The following is a 16,102-nucleotide window of genomic DNA, read 5'->3' as shown; positions in this document are numbered from 1 at the left end:
TGCTTACATACAAATAGATTATTTAAGAACTAGATAGAATTAGAAGATTCACAAAATGCTCAAATTCAGACTATTCAGGATTGCTAAATCCTGGTAAACTTCAGAAATTTTTGACACACCATAACTGATAACAACTTCAACTGCTATATTCTACCCCTTCAATTCAAGGAAGCAAGAAATAGACTAAAGATATTTACTTTCTTACCTTTCTTCCACAGCAATAACCAAGGCTCTGCATAACTGGGTCAATTTCTTGCTCAAACACCTCTGCCAGTTTGGAGCAGTACTTGTATACCCGGGATGTTTTGCGGTTATACAACCAGGCATTATTGAACATGAGCCAGATGTCATCTACATACTGCCACGGCTCCTGATACTGTCCTGTGTCCAGCTTTCTCTTGATAGTAGAAAGATCCATGGGGTTCTTCACTATGTCAAAATAATCCTGCAAGAAAACACAGCACATCAAAACCCTCCTAGAGAACTATGTTGTAACATGACAGCATGTGCATTCTCAGCCTGTAAATTCTCATCAAGAAAAACAGGTTCCTCCCTGACTTGATTGTCAAACTGCTTGTGACACACAGAATGCAACCTCTAAGTAATAGCACGTAATTCCCCAGTGCTTTCTTTTCATTATTCCTTTATTTCTCAGGTTCTATTGCTCATTCACAACTAATGAAATCAAGTCACTCTAATTTTAATCAGCAAAACAAGTATTAAAAATAGTAGAAAATTCCAATGTTTTTGCAGCCATAGTGATCCAAAGACTTACACAAGAACATTAATATAAAGCAACTGTCTTCAGTAGCCCAGAAAACCTACCAAAAATAAATAACTTTATTCTCTGATAAAACTTGTGTCCTCTAAAGAATGTCCTTTTCCAATCCACCATTGATTATGGTGCAACATCTACAAAAGTCTGCAGAATGACAGTCAATTGAAAGTTTGTTAAAAATATTAGCAAGTGTATAAATGCTTGTAATACAGCAGGCCTTGAAATTTTGCAGCATCTGCCTTAAAAAAAACCCCTCATCAATAGCAAATAAAAAAACTTTCAGGGAAAAAACATCACCTGAAGCACCTAAAAAGGACTTCTACATCTATGTATTTGTTTATATTTTGTAAACTTGTGTGGTCAGTTCAGAGTTTAAAAACACAGATCCTTGGATGATAGTTGTCTTCTCAAAACAATTCTAAAACAAGCAGAAAATTTAACATAAACAAACCTCTAACTTGTTTCTTCCTTTCCTATAACAAATAACAATCATTAATGGACATTTTAAGTGGGCTTTATCTGCCTAATTAACCACATCTTCAGAAAAGATTTATACGTGATGAGAAACAGCTATGAAATTCAGCAATAAGAGCATCACAACATGAAGCAACAACCATAAAAAGGCCATACAGCACTGGGGTTCTGTTGGTAAATCATTCCAGTGCATGCTATATCTGCTTATTTAGTGAAAGGAACACAGAACCAAACAAACTTCCCTAAGTCACACCTTCTATGTTCCACTGCCTAAACTAACCTCCCCAAACACATCAATGTGAAGATGTTAAGAAGACAGATGTGAGCTGTTCTCAGACAGGTATGTCAGAATACAGTAGTTTTGAATGAAAACCAGGAAATTATCTTGCTAAGACACTCACAGGAATTCCTAGTAGCTGGGGATCCACAGGCTGTCGAAATGGAAGAGACTCAGGATCCTGACGGTAAAGTGCCTCCAGTGTTGGCATAAGTGCCTGCCGCAACTCTTCTGGCTTGAAAACTGTGGAAAACAATCAACGTTAGAAAGATGGCAGAAACTGCTGGAAGGAAGAACCTGCTAGAAAATGTGATGTCTGTGGAAAAAGACAGACAATGAATGGGTTTATGGTACTTAAGCATGGCTTGTTTATCCTCTGCAACACTGAGTCCCGAGGAGGATATTAAAATGATCACCTGAAGAAAAGGCAACCATAAGATGACATTGATAAGGAGAGATAGTTCACATTCCAGATACATCCCCTCTTGGAGGCCCTGAGAAAAAAAATTGTCTACAGAATCTGTAACTGAGTATTTCAAATCTCCATTGTATTGACAATTTTACTAGGGCTTAGTGTCTAATTCTAAAGGCTTAAAGAACTTGCCCAAAGCCAATTATAAGCACATGTATTATTAGATATTTTTGTCCAAAAGCCACAAGGAACAATCCATATAAGTACCACATAATCCACTAAGTACCAAAAAGGAAAGCCCAGTTTTTTTTCCTCTGCAGAGATTTCTCTAGGGAGATGCAGTGAATTTAAGTAAAAACAGTCTTTCTGCTTACTTTTTTTCTTAGACTGCCCAGCTGCTGGAGAAGACTGAGTTGCTGGAGTAGTAGGTCTTTCTTCCCCCTCTGGTACTTCAGTCTTAATTTCAGGTTTCTTCTCTTCTTGCTCCATTGGGTCTGGTTTACATTCCTCCACGACTGGTTCTACTTTAGCCTGGAAAGCAGTTTGGAGTCTGTCACTTAAATCTTTTGGCCACCCATCCACATTTCTGTCCTTTAAACCTATCTGTCATGCTGCCCACCCACTCTTTTAGCTCCTTTGTAGTCAAAACTTGCCTAAAACTTGAGCAAATGTGTTGGAATACATCTTTAAATACTGCACAGCAGCACTGACGAGCTGCTAACGAGTTCTGAGCTGCAAGCAGACACACACCTCTTCAGGCAGTTCTAACAGCCTCTCATACAGCAGAGCTGCCAGGATGATGTGACGGGCAGCCACACTCCTGGCTGTCCTCAGTGACAAGCTGTCAAAGCCCAGTAAAGCAGCCCATCATGTACATATAGAATCATTTAGGTTGGAAAAGACCTTTAAGATTAAGTCCAATATTAATGTGTCACTGCCCAGTCCACTGCTATGCCACATCCTAAAGTGCCACCTCTACACATCATCTAAATACCTCCAGGAATGGTGACTCAACCACTTTCCTGGGCAGCCTGTTCCAATGCTTGATAACCCTTTCAGTGAAGAAACTTTTCCTAATATCCAATCTAAAACCTTCCGTGGCACAACCTGAAGCCATTTCCCCTCATCCTGGTATCTGCTATTTTAGCAGCTGTAGGACTGACCCAAGTGCATCCTCCACTGGCATTTACCAAAGCAAAGCTTCATAGCAACCACATTATAATGGTTCTTCCTGTGGCCACTGACTTCTACTACCACAATTTCACCAGAAAACAGACCCTTCTTTAGGAATAAGACAAAAGACAACAATCAAAACTGCAGCAGCAGATAGCACCTACAGCTCTCACCAAATTCTGAGAGGAAAGACAGAAAGCATTCTGCAGTACAAGATTAAGGTATTCTACCCAACATCTGGTCAACAATCTCACCTCAGATTTCTCCTCCATTTGCATCTCTGTTTGTTCTGGTTCCCCTTCATCTGTTTTAATCTCCATTTTCACTTCCTGCAAGGGTGGCTGCTGCTGCTCTGGAACAGTCTGCTGAGAGTTCACCTCTGTGCTGCTGGTGGATGGGGGGTTGGATACCTGCCCATCAATGCTCACAGCTGGCTGTGAAAGCTGAGGGAACAAAACACATCACAAACGGGCTTCTAACGAACCTATTTTCCTTTTCTAATCTGTTTTACCTATGCTACATTTCCACTGAGTTTAAAAGCACTCTAGTCCTTCTATTTGTTTTCACTGAAGAATACAGCAGTCCCACAACCTCAACTATTGGAAAACATGTATCAGAGGCATGCACTAGAAGGCCTTGCCTACAGAAAATGGCATTGTTTCCCCTATTGTATAAGTCCTATGCATATGTTTAAGTAACCAAAAACCTCACCCAAGTTTCAAAGTGAATTTCAAAACATGTAAAAGAATTCTGTAAAATACTTCCTCTCTGGAAACAGCAGATGATCTAGAGACTTGTCTTGATGGAAGAAGTTTACTTCCCAAATACAAAAAACCCCACCTATTTTAATATGAAACATGCCAGGAGCACACAACTGAAAATGAAACCTTGCACACAAACATTAGCAGGGAAAGCACAATTAAAGTTTTTCCTTACAGGTGTTGTGGGGTGCTGAGGTTGCAGCGGTGCTGTTGGCGTGGGAACAGATGCAGTGGTGCTCTGCTGTGACAAGGGCTGCTGCTGCTGCTCTGCAGAAGGGGTAACTGGAACTGGAGGCTGCACTTGTGGAGGCAGCTGTGCCTGTGGAGGCGTTGGAGTCTGCCTCTGAGGGGGGTGCATAGTTTGGGACTGCGGTCCGGGCGGCATTGCCTGAGGAGCAGGAGTGGGGGCAGCGGTGGCAGCAGCTGCTGCTGCCTGCTGCTGCTGTGATCCCAAGCCTGGGGGCGTGTGGTGAGGTGTTGGGGTTCGGCTGGGTACTGGAGAAGGAGAATTTTGGTGCATGGGAGGCTGTGGAAGAGGTGGGCAGTGAATATGGCTCCCTTGAGAACCTGGAGCCATTGCAGGAGAGTTCACAGGACAGGAAGCGCTGGTCATTTGTGCCTGTGGGAAAACAGGTACACATTTGCAGTGACTTGGAATAGAAAAGCAAGAGAAATTACTGTCAAATGTCTGCTTTCCCACAGTGTACTTTAAAAACGTGAGAAACCATCTGCTTTACTTTTAAAAACTCTTTCAAGAGCAGAAATGGTCTACTTGACTTATTTTGTTCTACACAAACATAAGGCTGTTTTATAAGTTATTCATCTCCCTTAGAAGTTTCAATAGAATAACTTATACTTGTTGATACACTTAAAGAATGGCACACCTACACTCCAGTTTGCAAAACATTTCTTTCTAAAACTGCAGATTTGTACATCCTGAATATGGGACAATGCACCACAGTGAAAAACTGCATTCAAATACACTTTGTGTGCCCATGCCTCCACCCCCAAGATTAGAAACTGAATTTATCATCACAAGTACGTACAGCTGTAACTCTACCATTACAAAATTACAAAAGAAATTGTATTGGTCAAGATAAAAAACTGTAACTCCACAATAATCTTGCCTGCAAACTAGGAAGAAGCATCAATGAGAAGCAAACTGACGTTCCCTACTTCTTCCTGGCCTGAAAGGTTCTTGCTGAAAAGGGAGAGGGAGAGGACAGAAAGGAAACTGCTAGACTGTAAGTTCAGATCTTCAGTAGTGATAACCCTCTTAATCCCCCAAAGCCAGCAACACACAGGCCTGGATAGACATGCCTTTTTATGACTTATTCTGCCACCTCTTAATTTCTCAGGCTCTGCAGTTTCGCTGTTCAGCAAGAGAATCTTAACTACTGCATGCTGAGTCACAATTTCTTCTTTGCTCCATAAAAACAAACAAAAAAAAATTCCTCTCTAACACCTAAATTTAAGCCTGAGAACAAGTCAACAATATTTCACCCTTGCCATTCCCAGTGCTACACCAGGAAAACGAAAAGTCTCGATAAATGAATTTGGTTGATTATAATTCCAAAAGTCTCTCAAGGAAACAAGTTGTTCTCCATTACTACAAACTGAACAATCATAACCAGTTTATGACAAAGGTCACTGACAGCACATCAAGAAATCAGAAACTTACTTGAGATACTGGTGTCTGATTGCCAGGCTGAGTCATAGGCATGCTCGCTGTGTTCATTCCCGGGGAAGAAGCAGGGAACTGAGTCTGTTGTAGAAATTGATTCTGACCAGAAGGCTGGCCAACTCCTGGCTGCTGCATACGTGAAGGAAATCCCATCTGGTGGAAAAGAAAGCAACTCATTTCACACAATGTGCACACACCTTCATAACATTTTCCAAAAAAAGAGGAAACAATACAAAACAAAAAAATAAAAACATTTATCTTGTTGCAGAAATTGATGCTTGCCACTTATCTGTAGGATACAACATGAAAGCCTGTTTATAGCTCCTCTCAAAAGACAGAATTTATGATGATTTCTCTTAAAAGCTAAGTAAAAAGATATTGATTTCAGATTGGGACTGTGACTTAAGATTTATTTTGGCTCCTTGTTTTAAGAATGCAACAAAAAGCCACTTCGACTTAAATTTTTAGGCAATTCTTACCACAAATATTCAAAGATTTACTATATATATATATATAATATATATAAATAATATATATCAGGCAGATCTTAGAGAAGAAGCAAAAAGACAGAAACCAAAGGGCTAAGAGAATGAAGAAGTGATGCTTGATTTATTTTCAAATTTCTTTTATTTATTGATTTTATGGAAACCACAGACAAGAGAAGCAAATCTGTGAACTCAAGCCTGGAGGGAAGGAGCACTGACCTGGCTCATGGCCCCAGCCTGACTTAGCTGTCCAGGGTGCTGAAGAGGAGGGGTTTGTCGGGGTCCCATCGGTGACAGCTGCATGTTCATCTGCCCAAACTGATTCATTCCTGTGAATTTGTGCCAAAAAAACACATGTAAACAAAGACCTGAAATCTTCTTTAGGCACCACTCAACATTTGGAGAAGAAATGCTATTTCTTTAATTTTGCTTTCTGGCAACCAGCTTTCAATCAAATATTGCCTTCTATTAACTAGTTACATGGAATAATTTTAAATGTAGTGATTGAGCTACCTACTCTTTCAGAATACAGACCAGCTTTTTTCCCCTCAAGACATCTGTTTCCACTGCTATTAAAACTCATTAAGTTTGAGGACTACTGTAACACATGACAAATACTGATTGTCACAGCTGCTGCTGAAGATCAACTTTCCACAGAAAGTTGCATTATTTAATTAATTATTAGAAATTCATTTATTGAATCTCAAACTGTATCTTCACTTCAAGTACTTTGCACGTTGGCTACAACACATTTTGAATTTGTAACAAAGCTTCTGCCCTTTTTTTCTGAGCAATAATTCTCACCACATTCCCTCTGCCACCAACATGTCCTCACCATGTTTGTCTAATCCCACCATCCTATGCACATACAATGAGAAATTCCAAAAGCATCAAGCTCTTTATTTAACAAAGCAAGCAACTAATATGCAGCTCAAAATCACATGACAAAATGCTACTAGAGATAGTATTTTATATTTATTATATAGTTATGTAAGAATTATGCAATACAGATAGCTATTTTCTTAACCAAATGTAAAAACTGCACATGATACAAGGTCTCTGATGCTTCAGAGCTGTCCAAATCCAAGATTCCTTTAAAAATTCCTTTAAAAACTTTTAAAAGTAGCAAATTTTCTTCAAATATTTACCTGGCTGTGCCTGCATGCGATTCATCATCTGGTTTGGCACATTGGCACGTATCAGGGTTGGGTCAGGAAGTGGACCATCTGCAAAAAGAAACCATTGAAATAAGATAGTGTTATTCAGAAGACCACCAGAATTCATCCACCAAACATTTTAGTGAGAATTACACATTAAAACTCATGTACAAAAAAGTAAGTGTATACAGTAACTAAACATTATTAAAGAGTCCTCAAAATTGTGAGGCAAACTCAAGAACTTCCTTGAAAATAGAAATACATTCCAGTGACAGAACTATCCTCTGATTTAGAATCAGCTTTCAGAAATGGGGAACATATTTGAAGCATGTTATCAAGGAACAACAATGAACAGTAGCTCACAAACAAGTCAGGCACCCATGAACAGCTAAATGGTCACCAGACTACTGAAATGACAGTACAGGATTTCCTGCACCAGGTGATCAGTAACCCAAAGGTTCTTACTTGCAGACATTCCTGGCTGTGGCTGTCCCATATTGGGCCCTTGATTCATGGGAGCTTGTGGCATGCCTGGAGCATTTGGGATCATATTTTGCTTCTGCAGCCTGGTTCTTCGTTTCTCCTCCAGCTCCTTCTGAATCTTGTAGATCTTCTCTGCTAGCAAGTGATAGTACTCAGCCTGTTGGGGAGGAATAAAAGCCAAGAAAGGAGATGAGACACATATTAAGAAAAGGCAACTGGTGCCAGCGATTCAAACTTGCAAAGCAGCCTTACAGACACACATTTTGGTTTCGGGTGGGAGGTGGTCTTCCCCTTTGCAGGGACTGTCAGATAGGAGGGGAAAAAAGGGCAATGCTAAGGGCACTGCTCTCAATTATTAGACCAACACCAGATATTTATCTTCTTGTGTCCAACACTGCTCTGAGACAATCACAGTGAAGAGCTTCAACATGGCCTTTAGAGGACTGTGACAAGTCTCAGGCACAGCACATCTCAACTCCTGGCACACCCAGGCAGCAGCCTTCAACTGGTTGGTTTCTAGACCCCAACCAGCAGCCCCTAAACACTTGTTTCCTCAGCTTGGAAGTCCCATCTGTGCTTTCATTCCTCTCCCTCCCCAGTCAGCACAGGATCAAGGTAGAAATACACAGAACTAGACAACAGGAGATGGCATCTCACCCTGCTATTTGCTGATTCATACATATCCCCTTCCACTTTCCGAGCATATGCCACCAGATTCTCCATACGTCGATCCTTCAGTGCTGCAGGGTCAGGAGTAGGAAATATGGCTTGGACTCTGAGTAGGAAGAAAAAAATATTAAAGAAAAAAATATTAAGGAGACAAATAATATAAATATTATCTGTTCCCAGACTAGCATTAAGCCCAGTGGTTTGAACACAAAGCAGCAAGCAAATCTGCTGACAGACTGCAGCTACTGCTACTTCTTCCAGGGGCAGTAGATGTTTGTCGATGGCTCAAGCCCTTGTAAATGGCTTGAGCATGGAGTGGGAAACTTCCAAGACAACAGCCCCAAAGCAGCAGATGCAGCTCCATCTTTTGGCTTCTGTTTTCCCTTCTCCATGCATCCTGACAAAATTCATTCCTGGGCCCTCTAGTTCTGCAAGTCAGGCTTCCTTTTGAAACCCCTTTGCCTCCAATACACCTAACAGGAGATTGTTTTGATATTGGCTACTCACAATTTATGAACAAGGTGGTTTCGGAGATCCTGAGTAATGTCTTCATGCCACTGCTTTCGAATTCCGGTATTGGATGGTTGAGCTGTTGGCATGGCTCCCAAACTGGCAACATTGGTGCTTTCACTCATCATGGGGCTTCAAAAACAGAGCAAGAATTGAGTGCAAAAGTTTAGCCCCAGCTTAATCATCTTACAGTCATAGCCTCTTTTAGAATAATGTTAGGACAAAGTGCTAGTTCAGCCATTCCCTAATCAATGGACAAACTGCAGAAATAGTTGCACACACACACCAAACGACGCAGTGAAAGAGTACATGCTGTTCTACCCAAGGACTTGGAAAACTGCAACAAAAGCTACAAAATCCAAAGGGAGAGATAGCCATCAATGGCATTTACTCCACTGTTTATGCAAGAAGTGCCATGAGATCAAAACAAAATCATTGGGGTACAAAGGATTCAAACTTACTTTTGAGAATTCATGGTTGAATGTAACATTGAGTCAGGCAGCAGATTAGGAGGTTGAACCCCTACTCCTCCATTCACTCCCATTGGATTTGCACCTAGAAAACAGAAGAATACAGAAAAAATGAAGAGCCCATTTACCACACAAAATCAGTAACTGTTCAGCAATAACAAGGGTTTAGATTTTCAAGTACTTGGACTTTTGTGCAGGGAATTTAATTACCCATTGCTCTCTTCACCCCTCTTTCTTTTACAAACTTAGAAAAAGCCCAAGGCACAACACTGGTGACTCCAAGTGAAGCATCAACCCTATTACTCCTCTGCACATCTTCCTGAACTTATCAACCAACAAGTGATTTCAATTTGCCACAAATATTATGTTCCAGAGTCCTTTCCTGTGACTCTCTAATGAAAGAGTCCAACCACTTCTGCTTTTTTGTTTAGAAGCAGTCAGGTATTTTTTCATTCAGAATCTTAGGATACTCACAAAGGCTTCAAAAACTTAAAATATCAGCTACCACCTACATCAGACAAGGTCCCTTCTCATCCACTCCATAACTTAATGATCCTACAACTAACTCAAATGCTTGAAAGAAGGAAAATCTCACAGTCCTTTGCAGGAAACACCTCTAATTTGTTGCATAACAAAATCTGGTTTTCTGAATCATACCTTAATTACCATAAAAATTGCCTGTTTTCTTCACACACTACAGTTACCTCTAAATTAGTAAAGAAAAATGCAGTATATTTCTGTCTGGAGCTTCCAAACAGATCATTTTTTGACACCACAAGTAGCATGAAAACCATTACCAAGCTTCACGTGTATTTAGGACATTTGAATCCCACAGAATCTGTACTTCAAGCATAATTACACACTGCATACAGGAGAAGCCCACTGAAATTAGGTATATCAAGCCTAATACATACCCCTAATATCACAACCAAGTACTTAACCAATTTTTCATAAATCTGATCCAAATCTCCTTTTCTTTAGTCTTTTTCCTCTTCCCAAATCCACTTTGCCATCTGAAAGCACACTGGCATGCAAGACAATAGTCAACCTTTACCTAAACTCTCCCTTTTTCAACTGTCAAAACCCATCATTTGTTTGAGCTACTTAAGACTGCATCTTTTCACATACCAGTCCTCATCAAATCCTGCTATTTCTCCTAAACTAGCCCTGTTGTCCTGTAGGCCACGACCTGATAATTCCTATCTCACCTGTTGTAATTCCCTCCTTAGTTACCCACTCCTAAAAAGGAAGCAACAGTCAAATGTCTACACTCTCCATGCTTATCCTTTCTACATTAAGCTGCAGTTCTTCACACTCCCAAGAGCCTTTTCAATCCCATTTCATTGGATTTTCTTACAATTGCACAAAGAATGCTCACTGTTCTGCAAGGAATGCACAGGCAAAACACTGTCTCTAATTACATACATTAAAAAATAAGAATAATTTTGCTACAGAAAAGACTCTAAGGCATAACAGAAAATCATATTATTGTAATCTAATTGTTTTAAGACTAAGCTCTCAGGACCCTTGCCCTTTCCTCTGTTTTCACACACTAGAAGGTAAAGTTTTAGTAAGTCACATGCAATCTGTAAGGGCCAGTCATCTCATTAACAATTCTACTCTACCCAGCAGCCTTTTCCTGAGTAACTCAGGAGCAGCATTCCCTTTGCAGAGCAGAGTAGCAGCTGATTGCAGGCTGCAGTTTGTGTGTTTCTGCACCAGTCTCATTCTGTACACAAGCTTCTCATGGGACACACAGGCACGATCACTACAATCCCATACAGGCTTGTGATAAATCACTACCAGCTCTTCTTTCCTCTTTGCCGCTAAAAAAGCCACATCTGCTTATGCAACTCAAGCAAGCAGCTAAGAGTGAGAAAAACTCCTGTGATGTAATCTCAAACTATGAAACTTAAATTTGGTGATTAAAGATGACTTCATTTGACACCATTGATAGCCAGGTTCTGATTAACTGCACTTTGCATTTAAATTGTTATCTAGTTCTATGATGTTGCTATAAGCCACTAAAAAGAAAATAAAAAAAATAAAAAAAAAAAAAAAAAAAAAAAAAAAAAAAAAAAAAGAAAAGAAAAAAGCCTTGAAAAATTATCATTTTTACAAAGAAACTAGTTTTTCCAGAGAATTTGTTTTCCAGGAGAAGGGCACCTGGGCCCTCTAATGTTCCTGTTCCACTGAGTAAGTTGCTATTTCAAGCCTAAATTATCGCAAAGCCCCACCTTTTGCAAATTAACTAGCAGTATTAAGCTAGTAGGTTGAGAAAATTTGCATTAGATGTAGCATGGGGAAGTTGCCTGTAGTTTGCATTTTAGCACTAACAGATAAACTTACTCATAGGATTCATAGGGCGCAGACTCTGGGGTGACTGTCCTTGTTGCTGATTCTTCACTTGAGCCTGGGGCTGTGTCTGCATCTGGTTCCCTTGATAGGTCAGTCCGAGGGCTGCGTAGGCTCTCTCGATGGAGCTGGGGTCGATCTGACTGGTAGTGTTAATGCTGGGCGTTGTCTGCTGCCCCACGCCCACAGAGCCGGTATTGGCAAGTCCCACCGCAGCTCCGCCCAGCAGCGCTGCGGAGAGAGAGACACTCCCGAGTTAGAGAGGAAAGCAGAGGGCAGCCTGAGAGGCCCAGCGATACAGGGACAGACACGGTGCACTGCCTGCTCAGAACTAACATATCTCCTTCTGGAAACATGCAGGGAACAGATCTGAAAAACCTGTCACGAAACAGAGAGACAAGTTCTGACCCAACCAGCCACTCCAACATGCTGTTCTCCCTTTGGGCTGCTCAGAGGAAATCCCACTCTTAGGTATTTAGGACACATCTGCTTGCCTCAAAGTGAAAACAGAGGCATGGCATGTCACAAAGGTTAAAGGCAGAAATGTACATACAGTTTTCCACCAGCCATTGCAACAACTTTTCTGCCCTTTTTGGTTTTTTGTTTTTTTTTTTAAGTTTTCTTAAACCAAGAAATAGCTCACATTAGTCATGAGAAGAGGATACAGTAACATTAAAGTAGGGAGGAAAAATCCCCATACAGATAACACAATGACAAAAATCTTGCCAAACATTTTGTCAGGGAGACACAAAGAGAAAGGGGAAGTGACATCTGATGCAAACAAAGAATGAAGACAGAACCAAGAATCAGGGCTGAAATGACAACGTGCGTGCATGCGCACATCTGTCTCCAGAAACCAACCAGCTGGAAGAAGCAGCAATGAAAACCCAAACACTTAGTTGAGAGAGCTAAGATTTGTTCACTCTTACTCTTACCTTTCTTCTTGATAGAAAAATACAATAAAGTTAGAAAGCTTCCATAAACACTAGCAATCAGAGCCAGAAAAATACTGAGATTAAAACAAGAGAAAAATCCCATTAACATGTTCCCAGGTTTGAAAGCATCACCACTACCATCTGGGTGCAGGAAAGTTTAATTCCCAACATGCATTTTATGGTTTATTCAATACACAGAATTCCCCACTAGACTTACATTGCTGATTTCTTTTGTCCCCAGCATTTTTGAGAGGCAAACATACAGGACAATCATGTCTTGTACAATTCTTCCAGTGTGAGATGATTTGTCGGGAAGATGCGCAATGTGCCACTGACAAAGAGAAGAAATTAAAAGCATTTACAAACTGCTCCCAGTATCTCCACATGGTCGTAACAAACTGGGTAGAGAGCATAATTTTCTCTCAGGGCACACACCTATATCAACAGAAGACAATATAGTATTATTTGAAATAGTTCAGCACTAACTAGCCCTGAAAATGTAGCCAGATTTCTTCTAGTACCATTGGCTCAACCAAAGCCCACTCAAAAACCCCATGTGATACACCCAAGCCTATGTCTCCATGGCTTGAAGGATAACTCCATCTAGCTCAGCTATCAGGCAGACTGTGCCAAGCAACTGAGATGTCAACAACTGACACAATCCAGATGAGCCAAGGCTATCAAAAAGGGAGATTATATTTCAGTAAGACAGAGAGAGTTGCAAGTGCCAGTAGCAGTCAAATTCATGGCTTGGTACTGCTCAAGATTCATCTCTTCAGTTTAAGGAAGACAGGTAGACTCCTATTGGCAGATTCCTGGTTTATGTTCTATCTTTTAAAAGAGGCAGAATCCAAAAGATTTTACCATGAGTTACAAAGTTAGGCAAAAGATTTTTACTCATCTTAGTTGTATCTTGTCCCCTCTAACTTGCCTAAACTTTAGAGGCTCAGAAGTTGCTTACAATTCCCTATCTTAGGCAAATAAGACAGAATTTCTTTAATTTCTCAAGTCACCCACTAGTCCACCTCTTTCTAGGAGCCCTTCTCCTCCCTAAAACCACATTTACATAACCACTCCCCCACTTACCTTGGCAAGATTTGCCAGCCTGACAGTGTGTCATGTGGTTCAAGACATTCTTCATGGTGCGGCAGTGCGGGAGGTTGCACTGCCGCACCTCCCCGTTGGCCTGCTCTCGCCGCTGACACTTGTGAGCATGCAAAAGGAGAACCAGCTGCTGCTGAATGAGTTTGCGCTTCTCTGGATCTGCTGTCGGTGCTCCAGACCCCATTCCTTGAGAAGCTGCTGGCCCCATCCCAGCTTGCTGCACCTGGGGAGCCTGCTGCTGGCCCTGAAGAAGGTGAAAAAGAAATTCCTGGAAAAAAATCTATTTTTGAAAAGAATTCATTTAGCGAGTAAACGGCAATATAAGAGAAAGTCCAATAAGAGGAACAACTACTACTAGATTCTCTGATTGAGGAAACAGCCCACTTATGTGTAGTTCTGGAGGACTCATTAAAAATGCCCCTTAGCAACAGTCCTAGCAATTCTCTTGCCAGCCACAATTTCCTCCTCATATCACTCTATTAGTCCTAGCTCTTGCCTTATCAATAGCCAGCAGACCTTTGCACATGCTCACAGGTTAATTTGCAGTGCTAGACCAACCAGAAAATATTAATAGCATTTAGATCTCAAATCTCATTTTGGATGCTAAAAGTTGCATCCACAATTCTTGCATTAATGGAAGAAAGTACATTTTAGAATGAATAGGGTTTTCCTTCACAGTAGAAGGTATCTCAAGTTGACTGCTCCTAGATAAGGAGAATGAAAGGCAAGTTTTGGGAAGCTTTTAACCTTTTTCCATCAGCAAATTTGCACATAAGCATTCAAAACAAGCATCTCCTAATCTCTGCTAAAGATGAAGCACAGCTTCAGGATAATAAACACTACAGAACTAATGTCAGGTACAGCAACATCTAGCTTGTCTTCTCTGCTTCTGTTTATTTGTTCAGAACTCTCTGTATTCCTTTCAGGTGACATTTGAGAAATACTCAAATAGTAGAGCCTCAGGTACTCTATATTGCTTGTATCACTACAGTTTAACAGACTTTAGCTTCTAATTGACTCTTCAGGTTCTACAGGACATTTCTGGAGATCTCCAGATCTTTAGACCCCAGCTACCTGTATTTCTAAACCCCAGCTCCCCTATAGCTCTTGACTACTAGTATTAACCTTTCATTTGACAAGGTGACTTCACCAATTAGTCAGGCTCTCAGGGTCTGTGCATATTCCCATATCACTGTAACTCCCTTGTTTGCAGCCTGGCATTCTGAACGACAGCTGAGACAGCAACAACTTTAAGTTCCTACATTCAGCTGGGTACCAGCTTCAAAAGTTGTATGCTCTGCACTGAACACAAACTTCACAGCTGGGGTTCTGAACAAGTTTTGGCTGCTTTTTTATTGATTCACACAACCAACTGGTTTGTTTGTCTTCCAATGTTTCATGCTCAACTTAAAAAACCATTAAATAAAGCTTACAGGATGGAGCTCTTCCTAATTTAAAGATATTAAAGTTAACTGGAAATGTTTTTTCAGCAACAGTTAGTAAGAGCAATAGATGGACCCTCCCAGGGGGTGTGTGGGAGTGAAATTCCAAGCAGGGAGAAACACAAACTATATTCAGAAAAATGAATTTATTTCCTAAATTTAAAAAAAATAATAATATATATACGTGGAAAAACAACCCCTCCATTAAGACATGTTGCATGTCATACCCCTAACCAATTTAAGCTTTGAAAATGAGGCATCAGCTTTAAGCTCAAGCCAGGGAATCTAACGTTAAGGCATGTGGTGAGGCACTGGCTTTACAAGCTTGGGTCGTCCACTTTGTCCACCATTCTTACTTCCCCTTTGCTTAAGTCCTGCTGCAATAAGAGTGGAGGCAAAAGGGAAAGGTACCAAGGCTATTACAGTTGCCAGGGAAACACCTCCAGCATCAGGACTGTTGTGCATGTTCCTGTAATTCACAAGAAGGAACTCACAGCTGGGGTTTCTAAGCCCTATCACAGGTAATACCTGTTTGAAAAGGGACACCTCTTTACCAAAAGCATCAGCAAGTGCAAGCAGGAAAACAACTCTCCAGACAGAGATACCCTGAGAAGAAGGGGCCCAATACAGGAACAGTAAAGAAAGGATGGGACAGGAGAGCAGAGGTGTCCAAACAGGTTGCAAAGCTCATTTCAATTAAGGAGCTTCATTCCATTTTCCCTGTTAACAGGGTTTGAAAGCCAAAAAGTGGAGGTGCAGTTTATCAATATAGAAAGCACAACTCAGCCCTCTCCCTCATATCAGTCCTAGGCGTTGAAACAAGTGCATTCTGTGTGGATTCCAAGCACATATTCACCCTGCATAATACAGCTGCAAAATCTCACAATGTGGCAAGACCAGAGCATATTGCTCCTCTTTGCCACAACATATTCT

The 16,102-nt window shown here is 40.8% G+C and overlaps 1 protein-coding gene across 2 annotated transcripts in view; it reads right to left on the bottom strand.

Moving 5' to 3' along the window:
• The window catches only part of EP300 (E1A binding protein p300), a 59,718-nt gene that overhangs the window by 19,898 nt on the left and 23,718 nt on the right, over positions 1 to 16,102 (bottom strand). The window contains exons 3-18 of one of the 2 annotated variants that reach the window (XM_005421865.2): positions 16,093 to 16,102; positions 13,710 to 13,971; positions 12,841 to 12,954; positions 11,683 to 11,919; positions 9,325 to 9,418; positions 8,861 to 8,995; positions 8,342 to 8,459; positions 7,667 to 7,841; positions 7,193 to 7,270; positions 6,264 to 6,373; positions 5,557 to 5,712; positions 4,051 to 4,494; positions 3,369 to 3,557; positions 2,316 to 2,472; positions 1,654 to 1,772; positions 206 to 445 (exon numbers count right to left, since the gene is read on the bottom strand). The exon at positions 16,093 to 16,102 is cut by the window's right edge and continues 176 nt beyond it. In XM_005421865.2, coding sequence (XP_005421922.1) covers positions 206 to 445; positions 1,654 to 1,772; positions 2,316 to 2,472; positions 3,369 to 3,557; positions 4,051 to 4,494; positions 5,557 to 5,712; positions 6,264 to 6,373; positions 7,193 to 7,270; positions 7,667 to 7,841; positions 8,342 to 8,459; positions 8,861 to 8,995; positions 9,325 to 9,418; positions 11,683 to 11,919; positions 12,841 to 12,954; positions 13,710 to 13,971; positions 16,093 to 16,102 — 2,638 coding nt within the window. Of the gene's footprint in view, positions 1 to 205; positions 446 to 1,653; positions 1,773 to 2,315; positions 2,473 to 3,368; positions 3,558 to 4,050; positions 4,495 to 5,556; positions 5,713 to 6,263; positions 6,374 to 7,192; positions 7,271 to 7,666; positions 7,842 to 8,341; positions 8,460 to 8,860; positions 8,996 to 9,324; positions 9,419 to 11,682; positions 11,920 to 12,840; positions 12,955 to 13,709; positions 13,978 to 16,092 lie in introns of those variants that run through there. The other variant, XM_031057802.1, reaches the window with a different exon arrangement.

The sequence above is a fragment of the Geospiza fortis genome, unplaced genomic scaffold (genome assembly GCF_000277835.1).
Source record: "Geospiza fortis unplaced genomic scaffold, GeoFor_1.0 scaffold173, whole genome shotgun sequence".
In the NCBI taxonomy this organism is placed as follows: domain Eukaryota; kingdom Metazoa; phylum Chordata; class Aves; order Passeriformes; family Thraupidae; genus Geospiza; species Geospiza fortis.
This window is presented reverse-complemented; position numbering and strand designations above follow the sequence as displayed.